This window comes from Vombatus ursinus, unplaced genomic scaffold (genome assembly GCF_900497805.2).
Source record: "Vombatus ursinus unplaced genomic scaffold, bare-nosed wombat genome assembly UNPS02014793.1, whole genome shotgun sequence".
NCBI classification, from domain to species: Eukaryota; Metazoa; Chordata; class Mammalia; order Diprotodontia; family Vombatidae; genus Vombatus; species Vombatus ursinus.
The window spans coordinates 1,718,081-1,743,009 of record NW_020954571.1 but is presented as its reverse complement, the minus strand read 5'-3'; the positions used below and the strand labels follow the sequence as shown (position 1 = coordinate 1,743,009).

Below are 24,929 nucleotides of genomic sequence, written 5' to 3'. Positions count from 1 at the left end.
TGTATATATATTTTCCCTTTTAGAACCAATTTAGTTGTGAGTGAGGTTCAAGCATTGCCTGCACCTTTTCCTTCCCATTTTCCCTTACACTATATGTTTTCCCTTACTCTCTTCCTTTTGTGCTTCTTTTGTATGAGGTAATTTTCCCATTCTTTTTCTTCCTTTCCCCTCCAGGGGCATCCCTCTTTCTTTCTTATCCAATTTTTTCTCACATCATCTCAACATAATTAGACTCCCATACCTTCTTTCTATATAGAATCATTCTAACTGCGCTAATAATGATAAAAGTCTTAGAAGATACATGTATCATCTTCTCCTATAGAATGGCATACATTTTAACTGTATTGAGTACCTTATGATTCTCTTTCATGTTTACCTTTTTATGCTTTGAAGGTCAAATTTTCTCTTTAGTTCTGGCCTTTTGCCTAGTCTGTTTCTTGACCCATAACGTACATTTATTAAATAACTATATAGAACCACATTTTCTGTCTGTGTTATTGGAATGAAACCTAGATTTTTCTCTGTGCTGAACTAAACAATTTATAGTGATTAACTCTGCAACAGACACCTGCTTTATTACTACCATGCAGAAGACTGCTATTGAAGTCCTCTGAAAAACGAAAACCATGTCTATATTAACCCTCTTTGTATTATTCCAAGTACCATGTGCACAAGTGTTAATGGCATAAAAATTAATTTGGCCATGTTTTGTTTTGGTGAAGTTTGAAGGCAGCCGAAGTGCTGATGAGATTAGGAAGTTCTGGCAGAACTGTGAACACCCAAGCATCAACAAGCAAGCATGGGTTGAGGAAGAGACCAAGCGTCTGAAAGAGATTGCAGCGAAGTACAATTATTTGGAGTGGCAGAAGATTGCAGCAGAGCTGGGGGTAAGGCTCTTGACATCGTGGTCCTAGCAGACTAGGCTGCCATTGTTACTTCTCTGGAGAATTAAGAGGGCTGGTCATTAGAGGGAAGGAAGCTTTCCACCATACTACTGACTTTCTACTGTATTGCTGACTTACTCTGTCTTCTAGGTTGCTAGGACAGGGACCTTCCATTGGAACAGAAAAATTTCCCCAAAGCTAGTGTGGTCATAAGAGGCAGTGCATATGGGGGCAGTGCATATGCTGTTCTCTTCACTATGGGAAATGTATAGGTCTTCTGCTCTCAGACACTGATGCAGGGCACAAGCCACTTTGCCCTTAGGGAAATTTTATACTCTTTATGTTTTTTCTTAAAACCAGAGGGTTTTTTTTTTAATTAACAAAAATAATTTTCTCTTACACCCTTCCCATCATTGGGGGAAAAACTCTTAATAACAAAATATTCATAGTTATGCAAAACAAATTCCCACATTTGCCGTGTGCAGTCAGTAAGTAAACTAGCATTTGTTAAGCACCTACCATGTGCCAGGCACTGTGCTAAATGCTGGGGATACAAAGAAAGGCCAAAACAAATTTTTTTAAAAAAATATCCAATATAAATATATCCAATATATCCAAAATATCCAATATAAATATATTAAATATTTTTTTAAATGTCTCATTTTGCACCCTGAGTCCATCACCTCTCTGGTGGAAAGTTAATAACACGGTTCATCATCAGTTCTCTACAATCGTGGTCATTGTATGATCATTTGTATTTATCTAGCTGTTTTCCAGTTGATGGGCATCACCTTAGTTTGTAATTCTTTGTTACTACAAAAAGAGCTACTTGTAAATAGTTTTGTAGATCTGAGCCCTTTTCCTCTTTCTTTGATCTCTATGGGATATACAGTGATATCAGTAGGTCAAAGGGTATTCACAGTTTATTTACTACTTGGGCATAATTTCAAATTGTTAAAGCCAGCATTGTGTTTTGAATGTGAGAAATGTCTTCAGCATGCTAGCTAGACTTCAGTGTTAGATGCTATCCATGCAAGCACAGGGCCATATCAACTTGGAAAGAATCCTTTGTCTTTGAATGATTTCTATAATACTATCTGAGGCCAGCCACCCTGCCTTAATTATTTCTTCTGTTCTTGAAATGCAATGGCCCAGGAAGGAGGAGCTCTCATTCAGTAAGGACAGAAAAAGAGTCAATGGCCTAAAATTGTACCAGGATGATTTAGGTTAAACATTAGGAAGATGTTTGTGCTAAGAATTGTGCAGAACACTAAATGCAACATCAGGGAAGGTTATAATGACTTTCTTACCTTAAAAATTTGTGATCTTCAGGGAATCACTCATTACAGGGTTAGAGCCGTGCGCTGCTCAGGGTTGTAGGAAAGAAAGAGCAAATACAAAGATCCAGCAGTCCTTTGGTTCCATGAAAGTTATTCTCTCATGTAGAAGTTCTCACTTTGGTCACCACAGCTATGGCCCTCAGGCAAAATGGAACTTAATATTTGTTATCTGTAGAAGAATATTTTTAAAAATTAAGATGAATGACTTCTGGTTCTGTACATCTATAAAATGAAGTAGTTGGAACAATTAACTTCTGTGTCTAACCTGAAACTGCCCAAATTGCTTGATCTTTTAAAAGCCTTTGCTAAGGGGTTGGGGGGAGGCTCATTTCCGCTTTGCAAACTTCCCTTTCTCCTTCTCAGCTCCTTAAATCCCTCTTTTCATGAGAAGAGATGGGTTTCTTCTGGCAAACTTTGACTCCAACAGTTTATATTTTTACTGTTAGAGGGCAGCCCACATATGTGGTTTGATTTAAGGGCAGTTTGGCTGTGGAATATTTAGCTGATGATTATGAACTAGTAGGTTTAAACTTACTGAGTAGTAGGAGTAATTTTTTTCTCTAGTAGTCAAGGGGTTGTCTACACTTAGAAGTGAAACACTTCCAGGTGGAGAGATAGTATTCATTTCATCTACAGTATTATTTTTCAGTCAGTCAGCAAGCATTTATTAGGCCAACTACTGGGAATACAGATACAAAAATGAGACAGCTCCTGCCCTCAAGAAACTTACAGTCTACTGCAGGGATACTACATGTTAACAGATAAGCAAACACAGAATATAAACACATATGTAAATATAGGAAATAAATACATATTGATTTTGGCAGGGGCTTGGAGGGTGAAACTGATGAGAATCAGTAAGGACCTCTTAAAGGGAGCTGGAGGTTCCAGGAGGTGAAAATGAGAACACATTCCCAGCCTGCACAGGCACTGATGCTGGAGATGATGGAATGTCATGTAAAGGAAACAGCAGTTAACCAGTTTGGTGAAAGCATAGAGTACTTGAGAGGCATGATACTGTGTGATCAGCCTGGAAGGGTAGAGACTGGAGCCAGACTGAGGAGGGCTGCAAATGCTGAACAGAGGAGTTTGTATTAAATATGTGGATATGTACAAGGTTCAAAGTGTTGTTAGGTAGTAGGAGTTAGTAAAAGCTTGCAGTAGGAAGAATAATAGCTCAGTATAAATGATTGAGTTATTAATTTCTGTTATTCAAAGAACTTAAGACAATCTATTTTCAACTCCTGACGTGGAGTTCTTGAGGAGTACTGAGTAGCGTACCTGTAAAAATTGCAACAAACTTAGATAAACACATTGTTCTTCTCTGGGTTAGGTGGTTTGCAAAAAAAAAAATATAGATGCCAGTAATATTAGACATTCCTTAAAAAATTCTTAAGATCTATGCAGAGGTATGTAGGGGCAGAAAAATGCTTTGCATTGAAGATTTGCTCCCTGAAAGGAAAGGCGTGCAGAAGTTAGGAAGTAATCAATTTTAAGGAAGCATCCTTACATTCATTTATCAGGTTTGTTAAAAAAAATAGTTCATTATAATTGCATTCTGGTGCTCACAGACTACAAAAATGGAAATTACAGCTGAACCAGAAAGGCCTAAACCCAAAAGATAGGATGCAAATAATATACAAAGGGATATTAAACAAATCCTCTTCAGAGGTGCTTATAACTGCTAGGTATCAGACACAAGAACTATTAAACAAATTAGATACTTATTAAGGAGCTTGTGGTATCAGCTGAAAGTTTGAGATTATTTACTTTGGAAAGAAATAAAGTTTTAGATTGCTTTTAAAGGGTCATATAACATACATCATGGGTGTCTAATCTCCTCTAGTTTTAGCCTAGAAGTGTTAAGGTTTTTACTCTTTTAATTTGTGGTATGGTATTGGTCTTTTGTGACCTATTGAATATTAGTTAATATTTTATCAGAAATTTCAAAAGTGAACACAGCCGAAGTAGTCACCACCCTCCTGGTGATGAGGCTTTGTACTTGTACTAGTTCTCAGTCTGTTACCAGGACCATGCTCAAAGCTTGGTGGAAGCCATCAGAGCTTGTGCCCCCTGCTGGCCAGCTTTCAAGAACCCAGAATCACTTCAACGAGGAGGAGGCATCAGAGAACTTTTTCCTAGATGCAATTTAAAATATACTACATTCTTAAGTGATTTTTTTTTGTTGTTGTTTCCCTGTGTGCTCCCTCCCCTTCCCCCCCAATTCTTACGCACAGCATTTTTTCCCCTGGGAATACATCTCCAGTTTTAAAATGGCAATCACTGATTAAATATGATTTGATGTATATAAGTTACTGTATGACTTCTCAGGAAGTTGTTCACCATTTCTGTGTATCTGGATCTGAGTAATTACTATTCCTTCACTTAGTCGTCTCTCCTCATACAGCTGCGTTGTCAGTCACACCAAACTTAGTGTTAAGGGCTCTTGAGAATTGGCGCAAGCAATTTAAGAGGGGGATGCTATATACTCTTTCCTCTTCAACTCAAAGAGTAGAATAATTTCCTCTTCATTTTTTATTTGGGTTCCTTCAAAAGACCAACCGAAGTGCCTTCCAGTGTCTGCAGATGTACCAACAGTATAACAAAGACTTGAAGCGGAAGGAATGGACAAAAGAAGAAGACCACATGCTCACACAACTAGTTGAGGAAATGAGAGTTGGAAGCCACATCCCTTATCGGAAAAGTAAGTCTGTTACTTCTCAGGTCCTCCTATTCTACTTCTCGAGGTAACACTCTGCTGTCGAATGTCTGTGGTTAGGGGGAGTCTTAAATGTTGCATCCTGACATAGTCTAATGCCTCCTTTATTTGACATAAAATGTTCCTTATGAATATTGTTCTTTTATTAAGGGAGTTCTAATAAATAAATGAAAAATGTGCATAAGCAAAACTTACATATTTTAATAAGTCATGATAATTGCATTTAGCTGTCAGTCTAGAAATATGCTTTTCAGAATTTGTTTCAAAAGACTCTTGTTTCCTAGTTGTCTACTACATGGAGGGTAGAGATTCAATGCAGTTGATCTATCGTTGGACCAAGAGCCTAAATCCCAATTTGAAAAAAGGATTCTGGACCCCAGAAGAAGATGCTGTAAGTTTGCCTATACTCTGTTCTCTATTGTCTGTACCTATCCCCTCCTCATGTTTCAGCTATACATGTATGCATCTGTGCCAGAAAAATTATTTAGGCCAATATGCTGATTCCATCCGTGATTCCAGGGGCCTTTTTGTGGCAAAGCTTGATTGTCCTCCATAAAGTTCTGCTTAGAGTGTTGTGTAAGTCAGAGATGTCAGAAACATTGCCTGTGGGCTATATGTGGCTCACAACACACTTGAGTGCAGCCCAAACCAGATTAAAATGTAATTGGGACATATTTAACAAAATAAATAGCAACACAATAAAACATAGATAATGTTTATATGTGATTTTCTAAGTCAGTGTGTGCAGGGATCCTGTTATTGGGCTGTTTCTATTTGAGTATGACACCATTGGTCTAAGTAGTTAATTCTGTCTTTGCTGCTGTTTCTGGCTTTTTAGGTCTTTTCTAAACCACTTTCCATTGATTTGAAAACTGAATTGGGTAAATTGGGAATTTGCTTGTTGATTTGTGTATTCCTGTTTACAGAAATTACTCCAAGCTGTTGCCAAATATGGAGAACGTGATTGGTTTAAAATTAGGGAAGAGGTGCCAGGTAGGAGTGATGCCCAGTGTCGAGATCGGTGAGTTGGACTGAGCTCTGTAGCAAATTCAATCTACCTGTTTTTGTTTAATTTAAAAATGTTTCAAGAGAGTAGGAAGATTTATCCAATGTGAAGTAGAGGGCCTGTGGTTGTTTGTAGCAAAGTAATTTCTTGTATAGGGTTTGTTTGTTTTTTTCCTTTTTGGTGAGGCAGTCAGGGTTAAGTGACTTGCCCAGTGTCACACAGCTAGTAAGTGTCAAGCATCTGAGGCCAGATTAGCAAAGTGATTTCTTGATAGTGTTACGGGAAGATGGCTGCCATTGGAGGCACAAGGTCGTGACATGAAAAGTTGGTCAGATGGCATTCATAAAAGTAGCCATTGCTATTTATTTTCATTTAACTTGCCTTCTTGGAACTAGATATAGAGCCAACTAAGGGACAGCTTTCTGTCTCACCTCAGAACACCAACCTTCTTGGCTCAACTCTGTTTGCTAAGGTCACCGACTGACTGAAGAGGTCATTTTTTTTGATGGAATGATTTTTGGGCAAAGTGCACTGTTCTTAATTGGATTGAGAACAGTATTTAAAGCTAACTTGGCAGTGTATTCTCAGCATTGAGCACAATGACCCTAGAACAGCTATCTCTCCTATATTTTCCCACATGAAAATTGAGTAATCATGCCTTGCTCTCCCCCTTGTCAGAGCAAATGAGGTAATCTATCTGAAACTGCTTTAAGTTTCTCCAAAGGAGTTAACTTTTTAAACCCAAGTTGTTCATGGTCTTCTTTCCTTTTCATCAGTCCATAGAAATTTGATGTGACATACATCCATTATTCTTCATCACCGTGCAGTTTGTTCCAAACTAGCCTGCTTGCTGCTCACAGTATGCAGCACTGCATCTTTCTTCTTTGTGTTTTTGCACAGGCTGTCCCTACCATGCCTAGAATATATTCTTCCTCACTTAGAATCCCTAGATTCCTTCAAAGCTAAGCTCAAATGTTGCCTCTTACAGGAAGCCTAATTTAATCTGTCCCAGTTGCTGGTGATCACCTCCTGGTAATTACTTTGTATGTGTTTTGCTTAATTCTCTATGTATGTGTTTTCTTTCCCCTTCCACAATAAAATGAATGTAAGCTTCTTGAAGACAGAGATTATTGTATGTTTGTCTTAGTACCTCTGACTCTAAATGCAATACTTGGCACATAGTAGGTGCTGGGAACTGTTGTCTCGAGACCCCCAGGTGACTCCCTTTCCTTCCTCAACGAGTCTGGTACCTGACTCATAATTTTTCTCTCCTCCCCAACTGTTGTTCTCATACCTGGGCACTTCAGCATATGTGTTGACTGTCCCTTAAATACTCTCACCACTCTTTCCATGATCTCCACCTCACCTCAGCCACGTGCAGTGACGGTCATATCCGTGATGTTGCGATCACCCACAAATACGCCATCTCCCTTATCTGACCATACTCTGTGGGCTTTTCATCTCTTCCACTGCCTTACCTTACCAAACCCTACTCTTCATTCACAGCCTGACATCTTATTTCTTCCCTAGGCCTTGTCCCCTGCCCTAGCCACTCTTTCCTCTTTTTGCTGTCTTAACCCCTTGGTGAACCAGTTCAACTCTGTCCTGTCTTCTTTTCTTGAGTCCTTGTTCACTTATCATATTGTGATGATAGTGCTGAACTCCGATTTTGCATTTCTAACTTCTTTTCAGACAAATCAGATCGGCTTTCCAGTAGTCGTCTTAAATTTGACGTGTCCAAAACAGAACTCATTATCTTTCTTCCTAACCTTCCCTGTTATAGTTGAGGGCGATGCATTTTCCTAGTCTCTTAGACTCACAGCTTAGGGATCATCATAGATTCCTCACTCTCATCCCCCATATCCAAGCTGTTGCCAAGGCCTGAAGATTTCACCTTTGTAACATCTCTCCATTATGCCCCCTTCTCTCCTCTTGATAGTGCCACCACTCTGGTGCAGGCTGTCATCACTTCATGCTTGGGCTATTGTAATAGCCTGTTTCAGAGAGCAGAGTGCAGTTTTTGTCTTGTTCTTATAGATGAATCTCTTTTTAGGCTCTCTCTCACAGTTGCTTGGAACATGGTAGTGATGATCATTATGTTCTAGTTAATTTTTCTCCTTTCCCCCAAGTTGTGACTTAAACCCAGCCCCGGAGCTGAATGCCTGATCTCATCAAATTTTCTCCCATGCGCTGCTGATCACATGCAGAATGAGAGAATGCAGATGGGTCATTCAAATCTGTTTCTTTTGCTGTGGCAATACTTTTAAAAGATTGCTTATGGTGGGTCAGGAAAGGTAGCGTCAGGTAGATCTTACTTCCTGGAGTCTAGATTTTTAGTGAAGAAATTATAACTAAGAATAATGCAACAAAGAAAAATATAATCCTAAGAGAGAATAAAGGAAGAAAATAGAACTTGTACTTCTTTAAGACATAACTAGCTTGTAGAAAATGAGGAGCAGGAGCAAACAGCTATCTCAGCTTCTAAAATGTCCATTATCTGTCTTTTACTTTTAGATATCTAAGAAGATTACATTTTAGCTTGAAGAAAGGAAGGTGGAATGCAAAGGAAGAAGAAAAGTTAATTGAATTAATAGAAAAATATGGTGCTGGTAAGTTAGTACTCATGTATTCTCTTTCATTATCTAACAAGTTTGAATTCATTTCCATTTGTATTAAAAGGTTGGGAAAAGTTATAGTAGTGACAGCTTTGAATCGAGAAACATGTCACAGTCTGCAGCATGTCTTCTTTGTCATTTTACATGCTGCAATTCTCATTTCCTAGTAGAAGATGGAGGTTCAAATATTAGGCATGTAATTTCAAATCAATTCAGTTAAATTCAGCAAATTCTGCTTTCTGCAAGCTTTGTGTTATTCACTAGGGGATACAGAGATGAACATAGACATAATCCTTGCTGTCCCACTTTATGATCTCCTGGGAAGGTTATCATGGGAAAGAGGTAGGGAATTCTAGATCTGAAAATAGTGGTTGCAGCAGGTGTACAGAAATCACTTCCAGGCTACAAATGAAATTCATGAGTGATGTAGGGAGTTGTTTTCTTCTCCCTAATTATGTAATTGCCAGAACTTGGGTGAAGGGTAAAATTGTTAAGGGAGAAGATTCCCCTTCTGTCCCCCAGTAGATTGGTCACTAAATCTGGTCTCTAATTCACTTGAGCTTTTCCAATCAAATTGTTGCACATATAACTGAAGGAGCATGGCATAGCTGTTCCATGAGAGGCTCTAAAATAGCCACTTTCTAAAGTTTCAGAAAGCATAAAGCCACTCACTAGAAAGTTAAGCTTCAAGTATAGATTTTTTTGCTCTGGTCTGTAAGCCCCAGTCCCTCAAGAAAGATTTTCTGTTGTTTTTTTTTTGATGTCGTTAGGTCACTGGGCAAAGATAGCCTCTGAGTTGCCTCATCGGACAGGCTCCCAATGTCTGAGCAAATGGAAAGCCTTGATTAGGGTAAGGTGTGGGAGTTTTTTGCTTTTTGGTTTTCAAACAAATATCTTCCTTTTCCAAGACCTCGGAGCACATCATCTGACAGAGAAGTCTATTGTCTTTAGAGCTGGAAGGCAACGTCCAGGAAGGAATGGTGGAGAGTCTTTAGTCAAGGAGCTTTTCCTTGCAGAAACAAGGCTTCTTAACCCTGTTGATTCATAAGCAAAAGAGTGTTTGCCTAAGCCAAAACCCCTTTGGGGTTTTTAGCTTGGCTTTGAGCTAGGATGTGCTGTTGTGTCTCTGCACAAGCCCCAAGTAACATAGCACTGACGTTGTTGCTTTGTAAAAGGGGCTGTCTGTCCAGTGCCAATCCTGATGAAGTCTCCTCTGAGGAAATCCTCTACTCCTTGAAGTCTCCTTTTGTTAGAGCCATTTGTAGAATTGGACTTTACTGTTGTTTCTTAAAAAATGAGGGAGGAATAGAGACCGGAAAAAGGTAGAAGCCAACCATTTCCTTCCCCACAGAAAAAGAAGCCCCGAAAACGGCAGAAGTCCAGGAAGAAGTACAGCTCCAGCTCCTCTAGCAGTAGCAGCAGCAGCAGTGAGGATGCTGAACTGGAGTGGCATAATGACCTGGAGAAAGAGAGAGATGCCAAAGGGGCAACAGAGGCATGCCAGTACACAGTGCCCAGCATAGACATGTGGGTCCCCACCAGACAGAGTCACGCTGAGCTGTGGAAGGATCCAAGAAGGGGCTATCCCAGACTCTCCACTATTTCCCCTTGCCTTTCCAAAGCATCTGGGTCCTCCAGAGTAGCCTCCAAAGAAGGGAGCAAGACAATTCCAAATGTAGCCATGGCAATGAGAAAGGACTCCCACTGGGACAAGAACACTTTGGACCGCGGCACTGTCCCCATGGACACAGAGTGCACACATTCAGCTGATGTTGGTCTGGAGAAGTCACAGGAAGGATTAGAAGAGGTAAGCCATTTGACCAGCCTTCAGATGTAGCAGTGTATACTGTCCAAAACAAGGGATTTCATTGTGTGTAGAAGTGAGAAAGGGCTTTTCATATTCCTTGACAGTTACTGACCCTTGAGTTTAGACTCAGTATTTACTGAATCTGATACTCTTCTTGTAGCTTGGTAGAGAAAGCAGCCAGTGTATCCTTCTGGGTATGGAGTACAAACTTCAGAAGTATAATGCAGATTTTATGTATATAGTACAGCAGTACCTGGGAAAGTCTTACCTTTCTGGGAAGAAAAAAGTATTCATTGCAATACAGTGAATGAAGGGTTTTTCTACAGTTGGTAAATAGAGCTAGCTACAGTTTTTTTCTCCTCATCATGTTCATTTGCTTTATGGACCAGGCCTCCACAACTGGAAAGCGTGTCCTAAAAGTTGCCCTGAATGATGTGAAGAAAGTGATAAGGATCAATACCTGTTTGGAATACCAGAAACTGGTAAGGCCCTTAGTGTAGTTTGATTTTTCTTACTTTTCCTAAGGACATCCAATCTTCATATTGCTCAATTTCGACCAGCTTCACCTTTCTTCCTAGTCATAACCGTGACAAAGAATATATAACCTATGTTGGCTTTGTTGCTTTGCCTCCATTTGAGTGTCCTTTAAAGACTCTTTTTCATTTTGGATCTATTCTGTGCTTGGACAGATTTTTTTCCCAGGGGGTTCCAATTTGTATAAGAAAGATGGAGTGGGCAGTAAGGCCACTTTGTGATATAATAGGGAAACGGATGAGGAGAGCAGGAATTGAGAGTGAAAGGTGACTTTTGGAAAGCAAACACCACTATCATCACCTGGGCCTAGAGGCACGTGTTCTACCATAGGCTACTATCTCTCCTCCAACCCCAGCATTTCTCATCAATACCATTCCCTTTGTTCTGGCCAAGTCTCTGTTTCTGGCAGCTGAGAGTAGATGGCTACAGGGTAGGTGTCCGCTGACCGAATTGAGGGTGACCAGAGTAAAGTGGGAACCAACTCCCCACCTGATTCTCCTGACTTTGATTCAAGTCCATGTTTGGAACTTACCCCAAATAAAAGAATCACACAGGAAGTTTGGGGGAAATGTCTTATATGGTATGTGTCCAAACAGTACTTCTAAGGAGCGCTGTGGTATTTTAAGATAAGCCTAAGATATACATCCATTCTGGGTCTAACATGCTATGATGAGAAACTCTTCAGCGTTCTAATAATTTCTTGTTGTTTGCATTACCCATTAAAATAGCAGTAATTGAGTGGGGAAAAAAAAAATACATCTAAGAACCCCTCCCCCCCATTTCCTGCTTCATAGAAAGAGAGGCTGAAGAAGACCCATCTGTTCACCTCATCTCTGGTATCCAAAATTGACGGTGGAATGGCCATCGAAAAAGTGGTGCAGGTATGGCACAAAACTTTTCTGAATAGACAGCGGCAACAGAAGATTGGCATACAGAGGAAGAGGCTGGACCGCAAGCTCTTGATGGCTGTGACTCCCTGGGTGGGTGATGTCCTCATCCCTTGTTGGAGTTCCAGGAAGGCTGTAACAGTCCTGACTCGAGGTACCACATAGGGGTAAGGGAGCAGGGGGCAGTCAGGGGTTTCCTTTTCTGGGTCTAGATGGAGTCAAATGGTATATATCTTTTGGACTGGTGCTCGCAGAAATCAGAGGATTAGTGAATTAGGTGATCTGAGGAGATAACCATTTTTAAGAGAATACACATTTTTCTAATGTTCCAAAAATGTTTTAAGAAAATTAAAATTTTGGGGGAAAGCCCCAAAACATGAAAGAGGAAAAAAACGCATTAAGTTCCTAGGTGACCGGAGTAGTGAATATGCATGAAATCATACGTGCAGAATGTTTAAAGGGTAATGGGATTTGGAGTGGGGGTAGGGGGTAGGAGTGGAGGGAACAACATAGAGAATATCTAGTGTAGAGGTTCTCTGAATTTGGTCCCCAAATCCTTCTCAGGGGCTCCACAAAGCCAAAACTATTTTCATAATAATACTAATGAAAACATCTCCCCAAGTTTGGGGGAGGGGGCATGTCCTCAGTTTTTAAGAGTGTGAAAGGGTCCTGTGACCTAAAAATTTGAGATCTGCTGATCTAGTCCAATCTCTTCATTTTAGAGCTAGGAAAGTGAATCCCAGAGATGTTAAGTGACTGACCTAACATAAAACAGCTAGTAAGTAGGTGAAATTGGATGTGTTTAGACTGAAAGAGAAGAAAATTGTATGGTGATGTAAAATATACTTAGTAGTTGCCTTTAAAATTTTGAAGAACTGTCACATGGAAGACAGGATAGTTTCAGAGAACAGAATGGGACTGGTGGGTAGAAGACCCAGGGAAGCAGATTTTAGTTCAATATAAGGAAGAAACTTAACTGTCCAAAAATGGAGCAAACTCCTTTGTGAAGTAGAAATTCCAGTCACTAGGAGGGTTGAAAAAAAGAGGAGCTAGCTAAACCAGCTATCAGGTATTTTCATACAGAGTGTATTCTGACACTAGGTGGGAGGCTGGACTTAATGGCTTCTAAGGTATCCTCACACTAAAAGACTGGTTCTTTGTGCATCCTATTTCATTGGAATGGGAACTTGGAGAAGACAGTATGGTCTTTCAAATATTTGTTTCATTGGCTCTAAAGCCTGTGATCCTGTTCTATACTGTATACATACCAGAAAGAATAAAAGAAGAAACATTTAGTAACCACTGAGGTGCTGAGCACTGAGGTTTAAGTAAGAAAGCAAGATAGTCACTCATGGATATTCTGATTGGGCCAGGACGGGGGCATAGCAAACAAACGAAGCTTCAGCATTTGGTCTGGTAGAAGGCCCTGTGGTTCTTAGAGTGCAGCAGCAAAGCATATCATAAAGCCTCTTCTTTTGTGTTATATTTATGTTATACATATGTTATATATAAAAACTTTCCTTTCTGATGTTTAGCCTTTGACATAGCCAAGGACTTTGGTCAGGAGAACTTTCTTTTAAAGGCCTTCAGTCACTGTGGCTGCTGAGGAGGCAGTGGCTACAACCTTTGCAGAAGCTGTTGCTGTAGTTGATTGATCCAGGTTGATTCTCTGGATGATGGCTACAGGGACTGGGATGGAAATAGGCCCAGTGTTCTGATGGTGCTGCTTAGTGTAGCAGTCAATTTATTTTTTTAAAAATATAAAATGTGGGCAGGTAGGTGGCGCAGTGGATAGAGCACCAGCCCTGGAGTCAGGAGGACCTGAGTTCAAATCCACCCTCAGGCACATGATACTCGCTAGCTCTGTGACTCTGAGCAAGTCATTTAATCCCAATTGCCTTGCAAAAAAAAAAAAAAGAATAAATAAAAATAAAAACATAAAATGAATATCACAGAACAGGGGCCTGTCAATGGTTGTTTTAACTAGAATTAACTTCCTCAAGGGTAGAGACTTTGTCTCTTTCTTTGTGTCTCCTGTACCTGGCACTTCCTGCCTTAGTTTACAATCCAAGGAGCCCCTTGGGATTGTTGAAGGAGAGAGGCTTTGTGTTAGAGTTATTTTTTATATTAGACTTTTTCCTTTCCACAGCAGAAACCATCATGACAAAGTTGCAGACTGTCCATCTGACAAGTACACCTGTGTTTACATTGTTTATTCAGGTAAGCAGAGGTTGACTTTGCTCCTGTGAGCTTTTGAAGTTTACACTAAATCTGTTCTCTAAAGGAACTGCTTTTAAAAGTGATCTGATGCATAGCTGAAAATTCTGAGGTCCCACCACTCTTACCATTTAATGCCTCAGTGCAGGGTGAGCAACTTCTGTAGTTCCCAATCCACTGTCGAGTAAGGATTGCCTATAGGGAGCCCAGACAAGCTAAGGCATAATATCGAAAGACAAGGGGAAAATAAAAGGAAGGGAGGGAAATAGTAGTTCATGGATCTTGTACTAGTAGGATGCTACCACCAGAAATTGTCAGAAGTGATGTCCCTAGGATTCCTGTCTAAATACCATGAAAATGTAAATGAAACTGAAAGCAAAGATGAATAATTAAGCCCATCCCTTGAAGTCAGGGATCTAAATCCAAGTTGGATACAGTGGAGCATCTGTGAAATGTAGGAGCATTACACCCAGGGACTCTTGGTGACTTTGGGTTCTCCTCACTTTGGATACTTTCTCCTCTCTTGGCTTCCTAGCACCACTTTCTCCTGGTTCATCTTCCTGTCTGAACATTCTTTGGTCTGTTTTGCTGGGTCATCCATTATCTTCTGCTCCCTAAGCATGGGTATCCCTCAGGCTTTTGGCCTGGATCTCTTTCTGTCTTCTTTCCATATTCCTTTATAATCTCATATGTTCCTTTGGTTTCATTTATCATCCCTATTCAGGTGACTCCCAGATCTGTACATTCAGACTTAATCTTTATCCTGAACTTCATTTTCACTTGAAGACGTCTCCATTTGGATATTTCAGAATTTCAAATTTAACATGTACAAAAACTAAACTCATCATCTCCCCACACCCACCCTTCCTCTAAACCTTCCTCTTCCTGTTGAGAATTCCATTCTCCTTTCCTGTTACCCAAGTGCATCACTTTAAACTCATCTTCAGTTCTTCTTTCTCTGAGGTAGTATGGCATAGTGCATAGAGTGCTCAACTTGGAATCATGAAGAGTTAGGTTCAAATCCTACCTCTGACACCGAGCAGCTGTGTGACCATGGTCAGCTTAATTGACCTTCCTGAGCTTTGTCTCTCTTCGAGACTGTTGTAGTAGCTTCCTAATTGGTCTCCTTGAATCCAGTCTCTTCTCTCTTATTCATTCGACATAAAACTGCCAAAATTGTCTTACTGAGGTGCAGGTTTGATTGTGTTAGCCCCTTCCTCAATGAAAGGTGAGTGGTTCCCAAATATAAACTCCTTCAGCGCAGATCCTGTTTTATTTTTGTCCTGTGCACCTAGCATTTTGCCTTGCCAAGAGTAGGAACTTAAATTTTTTTTGTAATGAATTTAATTGGGTCACTCTTTTGTATAAAAATGAAGGCAAACTGTAAGACAATTTTGTTTGCTTTTGCAAACTTTTTTTTAATTAACTCTTCAGTCATCAATTTTTTTTCTCACCATATCCCTCCTCCCACTCCCCAAAAAAACTTGGAAGAAAAAACTCTTATAACATGTAAGTGTAGTCAAGCAAAACATTCTCACCTTGGTCATGTAAACCTCTCTTCATGATCTCTTCCTCCAGCTTAAAATTTGTTTTGTTTATGACTACTGCCTTCTTGTTCCCTTCTTCTCCCCTTTCCCCATTCTTCTCCTGTTTGTATTTACACCAAATTCTTTGTGTATGTGTGTGTTCTATTCCCCTTTGACCAGTTTAAATGAAAGGGAGATGCAAGTATCATCTGCTCCCCCCACCTCTTCCTCATTTGTATAAACTTCTACTTGCACATCCTGATAATGGGAGATGAGTTTCCCTTTCTTTCCCTCCCCCTTTTCCCCTAATATATCCTTTTTTCCTTCCTTTTCCTTTCTTGTTTTAAGCTCATCAAAATAAATCAAAACCACTCTCATGTCCTTGACTGCCTTTCTGACCCCTACTGACGTTACAGTTTCTCAGGAGATGCTTGTATGACCCCATTTCCCCATTAGAATGCAGACACTTCATCCTCATAAAGTCTTATCCAGTGGCTCACTTGTTTTATGTTTATCTTTTTCTTTCTTTCTTTCTTTCTTTTTTTTTTTTTTGGCTAGGCAATCGGGGTTAAGTGACTTGCTCTAGGTCACACAGCTAGTTAAGTGTCAAAGTGTCTGAGGCCGGATTTGAACTCAGGTCCTCCTGACTCCAAGGCCAGAGCTCTATCCACTGTGCCGCCTAGCTACCCCATTTATGTTTTTCTTGATTCATATTTGAAGTTTCTACCCAGCTCTGGTCTTTTCATCAGTAATGCTCACATGTTCTCTGTTTCATTAAAGTTTTATGTTCTCTCCTTGCCCCCCATAGCATTATATTCAATTTTAAGTGGTAGGTTGTTCTGGGATATAGGTACCTATATCTTTTGGAACTTTCACTTTATCCTATTATTCTAATATGTCCAGGCATTTTTCTTTCACAGTTTCTTGAAATATGATGTATAGGCTCTTTGATCATGGCTTTCAGATAATTCAGTGTTGCTTAAATTCTAGATCACAATGACAAATCCAAAATCACAATCCAAAAACAATGATATGAAATACCTTATATTTTCTTCTATTTTTTTAGTCTTTGACTTTGTTTTAATATTTCTTGTTGTCTCATGAAGTCATTAACTTTTCTTTAGTACATTCTAATTTTCGGACAGTCTGTTACTTAGATGAGATTTTGTACCTCTTTTGCAAAGCTGTTAATTCTCTTTTCAAGTCTTGCTTCCATAGTTATTTATTTTTTCTATCCTTTCCTCTAGAGGCCTTGTTTCATTTATAATATTTTTTAATTCTTCATTTTGTGTTTTTCTTTGAAGCTTTGCTCATAGGTGTTTTGGAGTTATTCTTTTGGGTTTGTTTCTTGACCATTCCTCCTGACATCATAATAGTACCCTACCTTTTTTTTTTTTTTTTAAACTCATTCTTCCATCCTTTCTTCTTGGATTTGGATTTTGTGTTAAGGCTGGGCCTTCCAAACTTCTGGTGGAACTGGCATTGCCCTTTATTGCCTTGGCCCATCTTATCTGATGTCCTCCTGTTGGCATCAGAACAATAGCATTTTGGCCCTCTTCTGTTTCCAGGGTCTGACTTCAAGATCTCCTTTCTTGGGTTCAAGCAATAGTGCTTTGGCCATCTTCTGCACCCAAAGTCTGGCTAGAAGCAGCACCTCAGTCCCTGCATCCAAGAACTAAGTCTGAGATCTCAGTCTCCTCTCTAGGGTCAGAGAGACAATGCTGGAGCCCTCTTCTGCTCTCTGGGTCTGACTCTGTGATCCCAGCCCACCTCTCTTCCACGGTGCCTGCTCTGGTCATTTGCCTGTGGTAAAATTTGTGACCTTTGCTAGAAAGATGATCCACTGGTTTCTCCATAGATTTCCTATCACTGCTCAGTCTGGCATTCTCAGATTTTTGTTGGAGTAATTGTTGGAGGAGCTGGGCTATACTGCTACCCCATTCTCCTGGTTAGTCTCCCCACTTTTTTGCATTACTCTTGTGGACCTTGTTTAGTCTCACTTGAACTTACTTTTAAGTCCCTGGTCCCTTAAGCATTTCAGGAAGGCCTGAAACTGAAATGCCCACCCACTGACATTCTGCTGGTTTTGAGTGTTCTGAGTGTTGTGTAAACCCTAGCAGGTCTACATCATGATCTTAGCCTTTTGGCAGGCTTCGGTTACCAAGTCACAGGTGTTCAGAAGAGTATCTTCTCCCTTCTTTTACACACTAACTAATGTGTTCTGCCTTTAGTTGTTTCAGATTGATACTGATGGCTGCATGAAGGTGATTGGAGAAAGGAAGTCCAAGCAGTCAGAGCTGCTCTTGGCTATTAGCGGAAATCCACGGCGACCTCAGCAGGTAGAGGAGCGGAGAATGGAATACTTGAGTTTTATTTTTTAAAACTTGGGGCTAAGTGCTTTGTCTGCACATCTTACTTACCTGTACTGTCCTTTAAAATTGGGCATGGCTATAACCAACTGAGTGAATCAGGATGTGGGCTGTGGTGGAATGGACCTTGGATGGGTCAGTGAACCTCTGGGCATCATTTGCCTTGTTGGTGAAATAGAGAACCTTACCTACTTGCCTGCAAGCAGGTGGCCAGACCAGATTATCACCTGACGTTTTCTCCCCAATCTAAATCACACAATTTATGAATTCCACTTCATACTAATTGGATGGGGGGGGAGGTTGGCAGAGGATGGCAGTTTGACAGTTGGTACCTTTGTGCTATCCTGCCTGTCATCCCAGTGAATATGACTATATCTGAGTACCTCATAAATGATCATGCTTTTCTTGTCAGTCTATAACTTGAAAGAATTTTTTTGTAAGCTGTAAGCCTAGAAATGCCTTGATAATTAACATTGTTAATTAGTTTGCATCTCTCCTATTTTTCTAGGCATCCTCCAGTTTACAGAAATCTTCAGGTACAGTTGCATTTCTACTTGCTTTTTGTCATTCACATCCTGCAGAGGAATTTCCACAAATAGAGTTTGGATTTCTCACTGAGCACTGTGGCTTAATGCCTCCCAATGTGTGATTCCTTTCCCTGCCTTCTTTCCACCCTGGCAACCAGCTCCTGGTTATGTTGTCTCAAATCAGCAGAGCCGAGTGCTAGACTTCAACAAGGTTGTATTGATTCTCTTAAATGGAAACAGCAGTCATCCACACAGCATCTGCTGAGATCTCCTCAACACAGCTTGTCATTCGTTACCTCCTGGTCTCCTCCTTTTGACCCAGAGAAGGAAAACTCTAGCACTCCCAACACTGCTTGTTTTAGCAAAATGAGAATGGAGTTTGGGATCCTGCATTAGCTGTGTTCGTCATTAGTCACTTTTCCATGATAGTGGAAGGGGACCCTGTTTCGTATAATCTCAGAGTAATTTGTCTTTGGGATGCTTGGTGAAATTATTTTTTGAGGTAAAGGATTTACTTTGCTCACACTTGGCTCAGGCTAAGATTAAAGTGAATTTCTGTTCTTTGAATCCATGCTGACTAACTCTGGGACACAAAGCCCGAGAAGCATGCTGAATATGCAGGGAAGCCAGTCTGGGAATAAACATTTGAATTTGATAGCCAATATTTGGATATTCAGAAGTTAGTTTTAAAAACTAGATAGGCATATTTGACCTAAACATCTGCGCCCACTCCCCCCCCATACCACCCCTGCCAAAAAAACAAAAAGAAAAACTTTGAGCTGATTATAAAACAGCTGTGTTTTTGGAGTTTATGTAGTACCTAAAGATAATAAGTAAAGTTTCTGGTACAGAGGGAAAAGTATAAGCATCTGCCAGATATACCTACCATTAAATTCTTTTCTGGCCTTGAATCATGGTTACTCTCCATTTTTTCAGGCACGATCCCACACTTGTTAAGATATGGTCCCTTTCACATTTGCCCCATTCTGGCCCAGCTCTGAAGCTCAGCGCAGTGTATAACGAAGCTGCCTTCTCCCATAACTAGACTCTAAACTCCTTAAGAAAAAAGATTCTAGGGGCAACTAGGTGGTGAAGTGAATAGAGCTCCAACCTTGGAGTCAGGAGGACCTGAGTTCAAATTTGGCCTCAGACACTTGACACTTACTAGGTGTGTGACCCTGGGCAAGTCACTTAACCCTGATTGCCTCACCAAAAACAAAAAGAACAAAGATTCTCTCCTGCCTCTTATCTGTCTCACAGTACGTGACATAGGGCTGAGCATACTCTAGGTGCATAATAAGCACTTCTTGAGAGGTGCAAGTTTTGTATAGCCAGAGGCTTCTGAGATTGGATTATGGTTGGTCTGCCCTGTCTGCATATTTATTGTGTGTGTGTATGTGTGTGTGTGTGTCTCTCTCTTGCAGGCTGCCTGCTGATGAAGGGCAAAGAAGCCCAAAGGAAATCTACTGCCTCTAAGATGAAAAATTTGCCAGAGGCTGGCCAGCCAGGGCCAGTGGTGTTACCGACTTCTTTAGGCCCCAAACCAAAACCAAAGACCGTCTCAGAACTCCTGAGGGAGAAGCGGCTAAGGGAATCCCGAGCCAGTAAGGCCTTGGAGAACACAGTGATCCTTGCCCCTCAGGTGCTAGTCACCCCACCTGTGATCCTTCAGCAACCTCTGCAACCATTTCTCCCTTCCACACTTGCCACGGCCCAGCCACTGGGATCAGGGTCAGCTGGAAAACCAGTTGCCATGGCTTCAAGCCCAGCAGCCACATTCCAAACACCTTCCCCCATCATAGCTTCCACCAAGTCCCCTGAAAAAAATTCTATCACCAATAACTCTGGCTCCTCCCAGGGGAATGAGGTCATTGTTGAAGAGAAAGTAAATAGAACAGATGGGTCCTCTGCCCCCCAGGTTGGGGTGCTTGCCTCAGGCCAATCTTCTTCATTGATGGGGGCTGAAGGGCACTCTACTTCTAGTGAGAGCCCAGTCCCTGGAAGAGCAGCTAATCCAGCCCTTGGAGTAAGCCAGATTTCCACCAGCTCAGGGCCAGCTAGCCTCCTGTCTGCTCAAGTCACTACCACCTCAGGGAAGCAGGAACTGCCCAAGGTACCTCCTTTTCTTGCTCCAGCTCAAGTCTCTATGCAGCAGCCCAAACCCATTAGCCTGGTGCCTACCCTTTCAGTTCCTACCTGTGGCCCACAAGTTATGTCCAGCAACATTTTGCCTATCACATGGGTTGTTACTGCACAAGGGCTTGTCCCTATGTCCATGTCAACCTTTGTAGGCCTCCCTGGACCAGGCAAGCCAGCTGGAACCCCTGTGCTCCCCATCCTTGGGGGAGTGGCCAGGAGTCAGACCACTCTGAGGCTGTTGCCTTCATCAGCAGTCAAGCAGAGCCCCAGGGCCCCTGAACCAAGCCCTACTTTAGCCAAAAGGCCACTTATTGCCAATAAAACTCTTAAAGGAGATCTGGCCTCAGGGACAGCTGGAGCAAGCCTTCCAACACATCTTCCCACCACAGCTTCATCAGATACAGGAAATCACTCAGAAAAAACCAGTCTTCCTGGAGATGAACCTTCTCCCAGAGAAGTGAGGACAGCTGGAGAGATATCTGCACCCTCTCCCCAGCCTGAAACACAGTCCCAGACCGAGAACCCCACAAGCCAACCAAGGGATGCACCCACCCCAGAAGCAGAGAGCCCAGCTCGAGTGAATACAGGAGGCCAAGATCCTGTGGAGACAAAAGACAATCTTCCTGTTCAGAATGGCAGTCCTGAGAAATCATTTCCCACCCCAACAGGGACACCTAAGCCCATTACCCAGCCACAAGAAGGGATGGCAGCCCAAGACAATCAGCCCAAAGCCCTGGAGCCTGGGAAAAGCATTCTGGACCTGAGTCTCCTCTCATTGGAGAACGAGGCTTCTGTAAGGGAGTGGCTCAAAGGGAAGCAGGGCGTCTGCTTGCCCCCACTTCAGAGCACACTGCCCTACCTGCCTCCCTTTCTGTGCAATTTAAAGACCCTATCAGGGCTTCTGCTCCAAAAGAAATCCCTGGAGCAAAGAGCCGCTACCATAGTGGCACAGGGAGGAGTCCAGGACAAGAATGACGTATCCACACAGGACATTCAGGCAGCTCGGTATCTGGTGCAACAGCAACTTAAGGAGAACCCTGCATACCTCCTCCTGAAAGCCAGGTTTTTGGCAGCTTTTGCCCTTCCAGCTTTTCTTGCCACTCTTCCCCCACCTAGGGTCTCAACCACCCTTTCACAGACCATGGACAGATACAGTGGGAGTGAGGAGGAAAAAGAGGAAGAGCCAGAGGAGGAGTGCTCACAGTCAGAGACAAGGTCCAAAGACAGCGATTGTGCTGGGAACGAACAGCTGGCAAACACAGCTGGAGATACCCAGTCCACCCCAGAGATCACATCCTCTTTCCAGGTAAGGTCAATAACTGGAGAGGGAGTCTGCTGTCCAGGGAGGTGAGGAAGGACATGGGGATCTGAAGAGGAAGAATTCCATTTCTTTAAACCTTAGTGGATTCCTGGCTGCCATCCTGATAATCACATTAGATTAGGGAGGGCAAAAATATTTTTCCAACATCTTTGCCCAGTTTTGTTTACCATCTACACAGACCAGAGCTCAACTTTGACCCAGAGCTACAAAGAGGTGGCCAGGAATGGGAAACAGCCTTGTTTGAATACTGCTTTCATTTAGCACGTGTCTGTGATTTCATTTCTTTTGAAGAAAAAGCAGCCTGTTCCAAACCCACCTAAATTTGTGTAAGCATTGCCTCCAGAATTCATCGAGGATTTAAAGATGAGTGAGTGCTGCTCTGCCTGTGCAGAACAGAAAGCCACATTAGGGTCTTTAACAATCTTTGCTAGCCTTGTTTTCCAAGAAAAAATTTTTTTTAGAGAAAGGACTCTTTTTTTTCCCTAAAATAGAAATACAGCGCATAATTTGAAGATTTTTTTTCTGCAACACTTTATTCTTGACTGTTCTTGACTTCTGAATTATTTCTTTGGCAGTAGTAGGTCCATTTTCCCCCTTTTCTTTAGATGAAGTCTTATAGTTTAGGTGTATTGTTTATAATAATTTCTCTAGTATTAAGGAAATGATAACACTGGACTTAGAAGTGAAGATCTGTGTTCAGGTCCTAGGTCTGTTACTCTCAGTCCTTCTCCTTTGTTCCATTCTTTGATTAAAAGGTGACTCCCTTTTGCCACGGTCAACCTCTTTACTTGTACTTGTAACACCATCCCTTCTGTCGACTTCAGGAGATTTTCCATACGATCATCCTCTCTGTCTCTCTATTCTTTAATATTTCACTACCTACTGACTCCCTTTCCCTGCTGCTACCTACAAAAATGTCCAGGTTTTGCATCCTTTAAAAAAACAAACCTTATCTTGCTTCTTCTGTCCTATATATCTCCTCATTACAGCCAGGTGCCTATAAAAAGTATTTGTGTTCCTGTGCTTCTTGACCACTTCTCCTTTTCCTTTCTTCTTAATCCCTTGAATTCTATATGATCTCATCATTAAACTATTGTCTCCCAAGTTACCAAAGGTCTCTTTAATTATCAGATCTAATGGCCTTTTCTTTCTCTTTTTTCTTTCTTTTTTTTTTTTTTGCTAGGCAGTGGGGTTAAGTGACTTGCCCAGGATCACACAGCTAGTAAGTGTTGGGTGTCTGAGGCCAGATTTGAACTCAGGTTCTCCTGACTCCAAGGCCGGTATCTATCCACTCTATCCACTGTGCCACCTAGGTAATAGCCTTTTCTGACTCTTCATCCTTCCTGACTCCTCTGCAGTAATTGACATGGTTGATTCACCCTCTCCTCTTGAATACTCTCACCCCTCTTGGTTTTCATAACATCACTCTCCCTTATTTCTCCTGCCTATCTGGATGTCCACTCTTCAGTCTCCTTTTATGAGTATGCCCCACATCTCTGTCCTGAGACTTCTTCTGTCTCTGTCTTAGTGATCTCATTGGCTCCCAGGAATTTGGTTATCATCTCTATGTAGATGACTCCCAGATTTATATAGTCATCCCTAGTCTGTTTACTGAGCTCCAGTCTCATGTCCACAACTGCCCATTAGATGTTTCCAAATGGACGTCCCATAGGCACCTCAGACTTAATGTGTCCGTAACAGAACTTGTTTTTTATCCCCTAAAACTTACACTTCTTTCTCAGTTGTTGCTGTCAAGGGCACTGTGTCCTTCAAGTCACCCAAGTTTGAAGCCTCAGAATTATCCAAGACTCTTGACTCTCTTTCACTCCCTCATATCCAAGCAGTTGCCAAGTCTTGTCAGTTTTGCTTCCACAACATCTCTTGCGTCTGTGCTTCTCTTCACTCACATTGTCACTACCCTAGTTCGGGACCTTCTTACCTCTCACTGGAACTATGAAAATAGCCTCTTACTTGACCTCTCAGCCTCTAGTCTTCTTTCCCCTCTCTAGTCCATCCCCCACACAACTGCCAAAGGGGTACTCCAAAAGCACAAGTTTGTTGGATCATGTCCCTCTTCTGCCCAGAGAGATTCAGTGGCTCTTTATTGTTTGTAGGATAAAATAAAAGCTCCTCTTTTTTGGCATTTAAAGACCTTCACAACCTGGCCTCAGCCTATTTTTCCAGGCTTGTTACATCCTACTCCCCTTCTTGCATTACAGCCAAATTGACCCACTTGTTGTAATATAGCATTGGACCGGCTATGATCCTATCTAAAATGCACCTCTTTCCACTTCCTCCAATGCCCTACTTCTTAGAATCCTTGGCTTCTATCACAGCCCAACTCAAGTGCTACCATCTTCACAAGGCCTTACCTGAGCCCCTAGGGGCTCAGATGCAAAGTTACTGTGTATATTTTTTTATATTTACTTGTATATGTGTAATTTTTTCCCCTAACAAAATGTATGCTCCTTGACAGCAGAGGCTGTTTTCTTTTAAGTTTTGTATGATTGGCAGTGCATGATATGTAGTAAGTGCTTAACAAATGCTTGTTGAGTGACTTATTGATTATAACCTTGTGTAAGTCAGCCTCCTGGGCTCATCTATAAAATGACTCTAGATCAGGGATTCTTAACTTTCCAGTATCTTGGACTCCTCTCTGGGTCTGGTGAAGCCTGTAGACCCCTCTTAGAACAGTGTTTTTAAATACATAAAATAAAATACATAGGATCACAAAACAAACCAATTACATTGAAATAGTTATTACCACACTAACAAAAAAGTTCATGGACACTGTGTTCAGAACCTTTGCTTCAAGAGATCATTAAGTCTTTTCTATTATTATTTTTTTAATTATTATTATATGAGGCATTTGGGGTTAAGTGACTTGCCCAGAGTCACACAGCTAGTGAGTGTTATGAGTTTGAGACCGGATTTGAGCTCAGGTCCTCCTGACTTCAGGGCCGGTGCTCTATCCACTGTGCCACCTAGCTGCCCCCTATTAAGGTCTTTTCTAGCTCTTGCAGTCTTGAACTTTGTGC

The 24,929-nt window shown here is 41.4% G+C and overlaps 1 protein-coding gene and 1 long non-coding RNA gene across 5 annotated transcripts in view; one reads left to right on the top strand and one right to left on the bottom strand.

The window, feature by feature from the left end:
- The window catches only part of LOC114048525, a 34,381-nt gene that overhangs the window by 987 nt on the left and 8,465 nt on the right, over positions 1-24,929 (bottom strand). Inside the window, exon 2 of the long non-coding RNA XR_003569773.1 lies at positions 2,195-2,393. This is a non-coding gene — a long non-coding RNA (uncharacterized LOC114048525). The remainder of the gene's footprint in view (positions 1-2,194; positions 2,394-24,929) is intronic.
- Positions 1-24,929, top strand: part of SNAPC4 (small nuclear RNA activating complex polypeptide 4) — a 48,964-nt gene that overhangs the window by 15,596 nt on the left and 8,439 nt on the right. For all 4 annotated transcript variants that reach the window (XM_027869495.1, XM_027869496.1, XM_027869494.1 and 1 more), the window contains exons 10-22: positions 723-887; positions 4,781-4,928; positions 5,228-5,334; positions 5,870-5,964; positions 8,464-8,558; positions 9,335-9,414; positions 9,916-10,371; positions 10,761-10,853; positions 11,700-11,946; positions 13,942-14,012; positions 17,767-17,874; positions 18,413-18,440; positions 19,856-21,876. In XM_027869495.1, the coding sequence (XP_027725296.1) occupies positions 723-887; positions 4,781-4,928; positions 5,228-5,334; positions 5,870-5,964; positions 8,464-8,558; positions 9,335-9,414; positions 9,916-10,371; positions 10,761-10,853; positions 11,700-11,946; positions 13,942-14,012; positions 17,767-17,874; positions 18,413-18,440; positions 19,856-21,876 (3,714 nt within the window). The remainder of the gene's footprint in view (positions 1-722; positions 888-4,780; positions 4,929-5,227; positions 5,335-5,869; positions 5,965-8,463; positions 8,559-9,334; positions 9,415-9,915; positions 10,372-10,760; positions 10,854-11,699; positions 11,947-13,941; positions 14,013-17,766; positions 17,875-18,412; positions 18,441-19,855; positions 21,877-24,929) is intronic.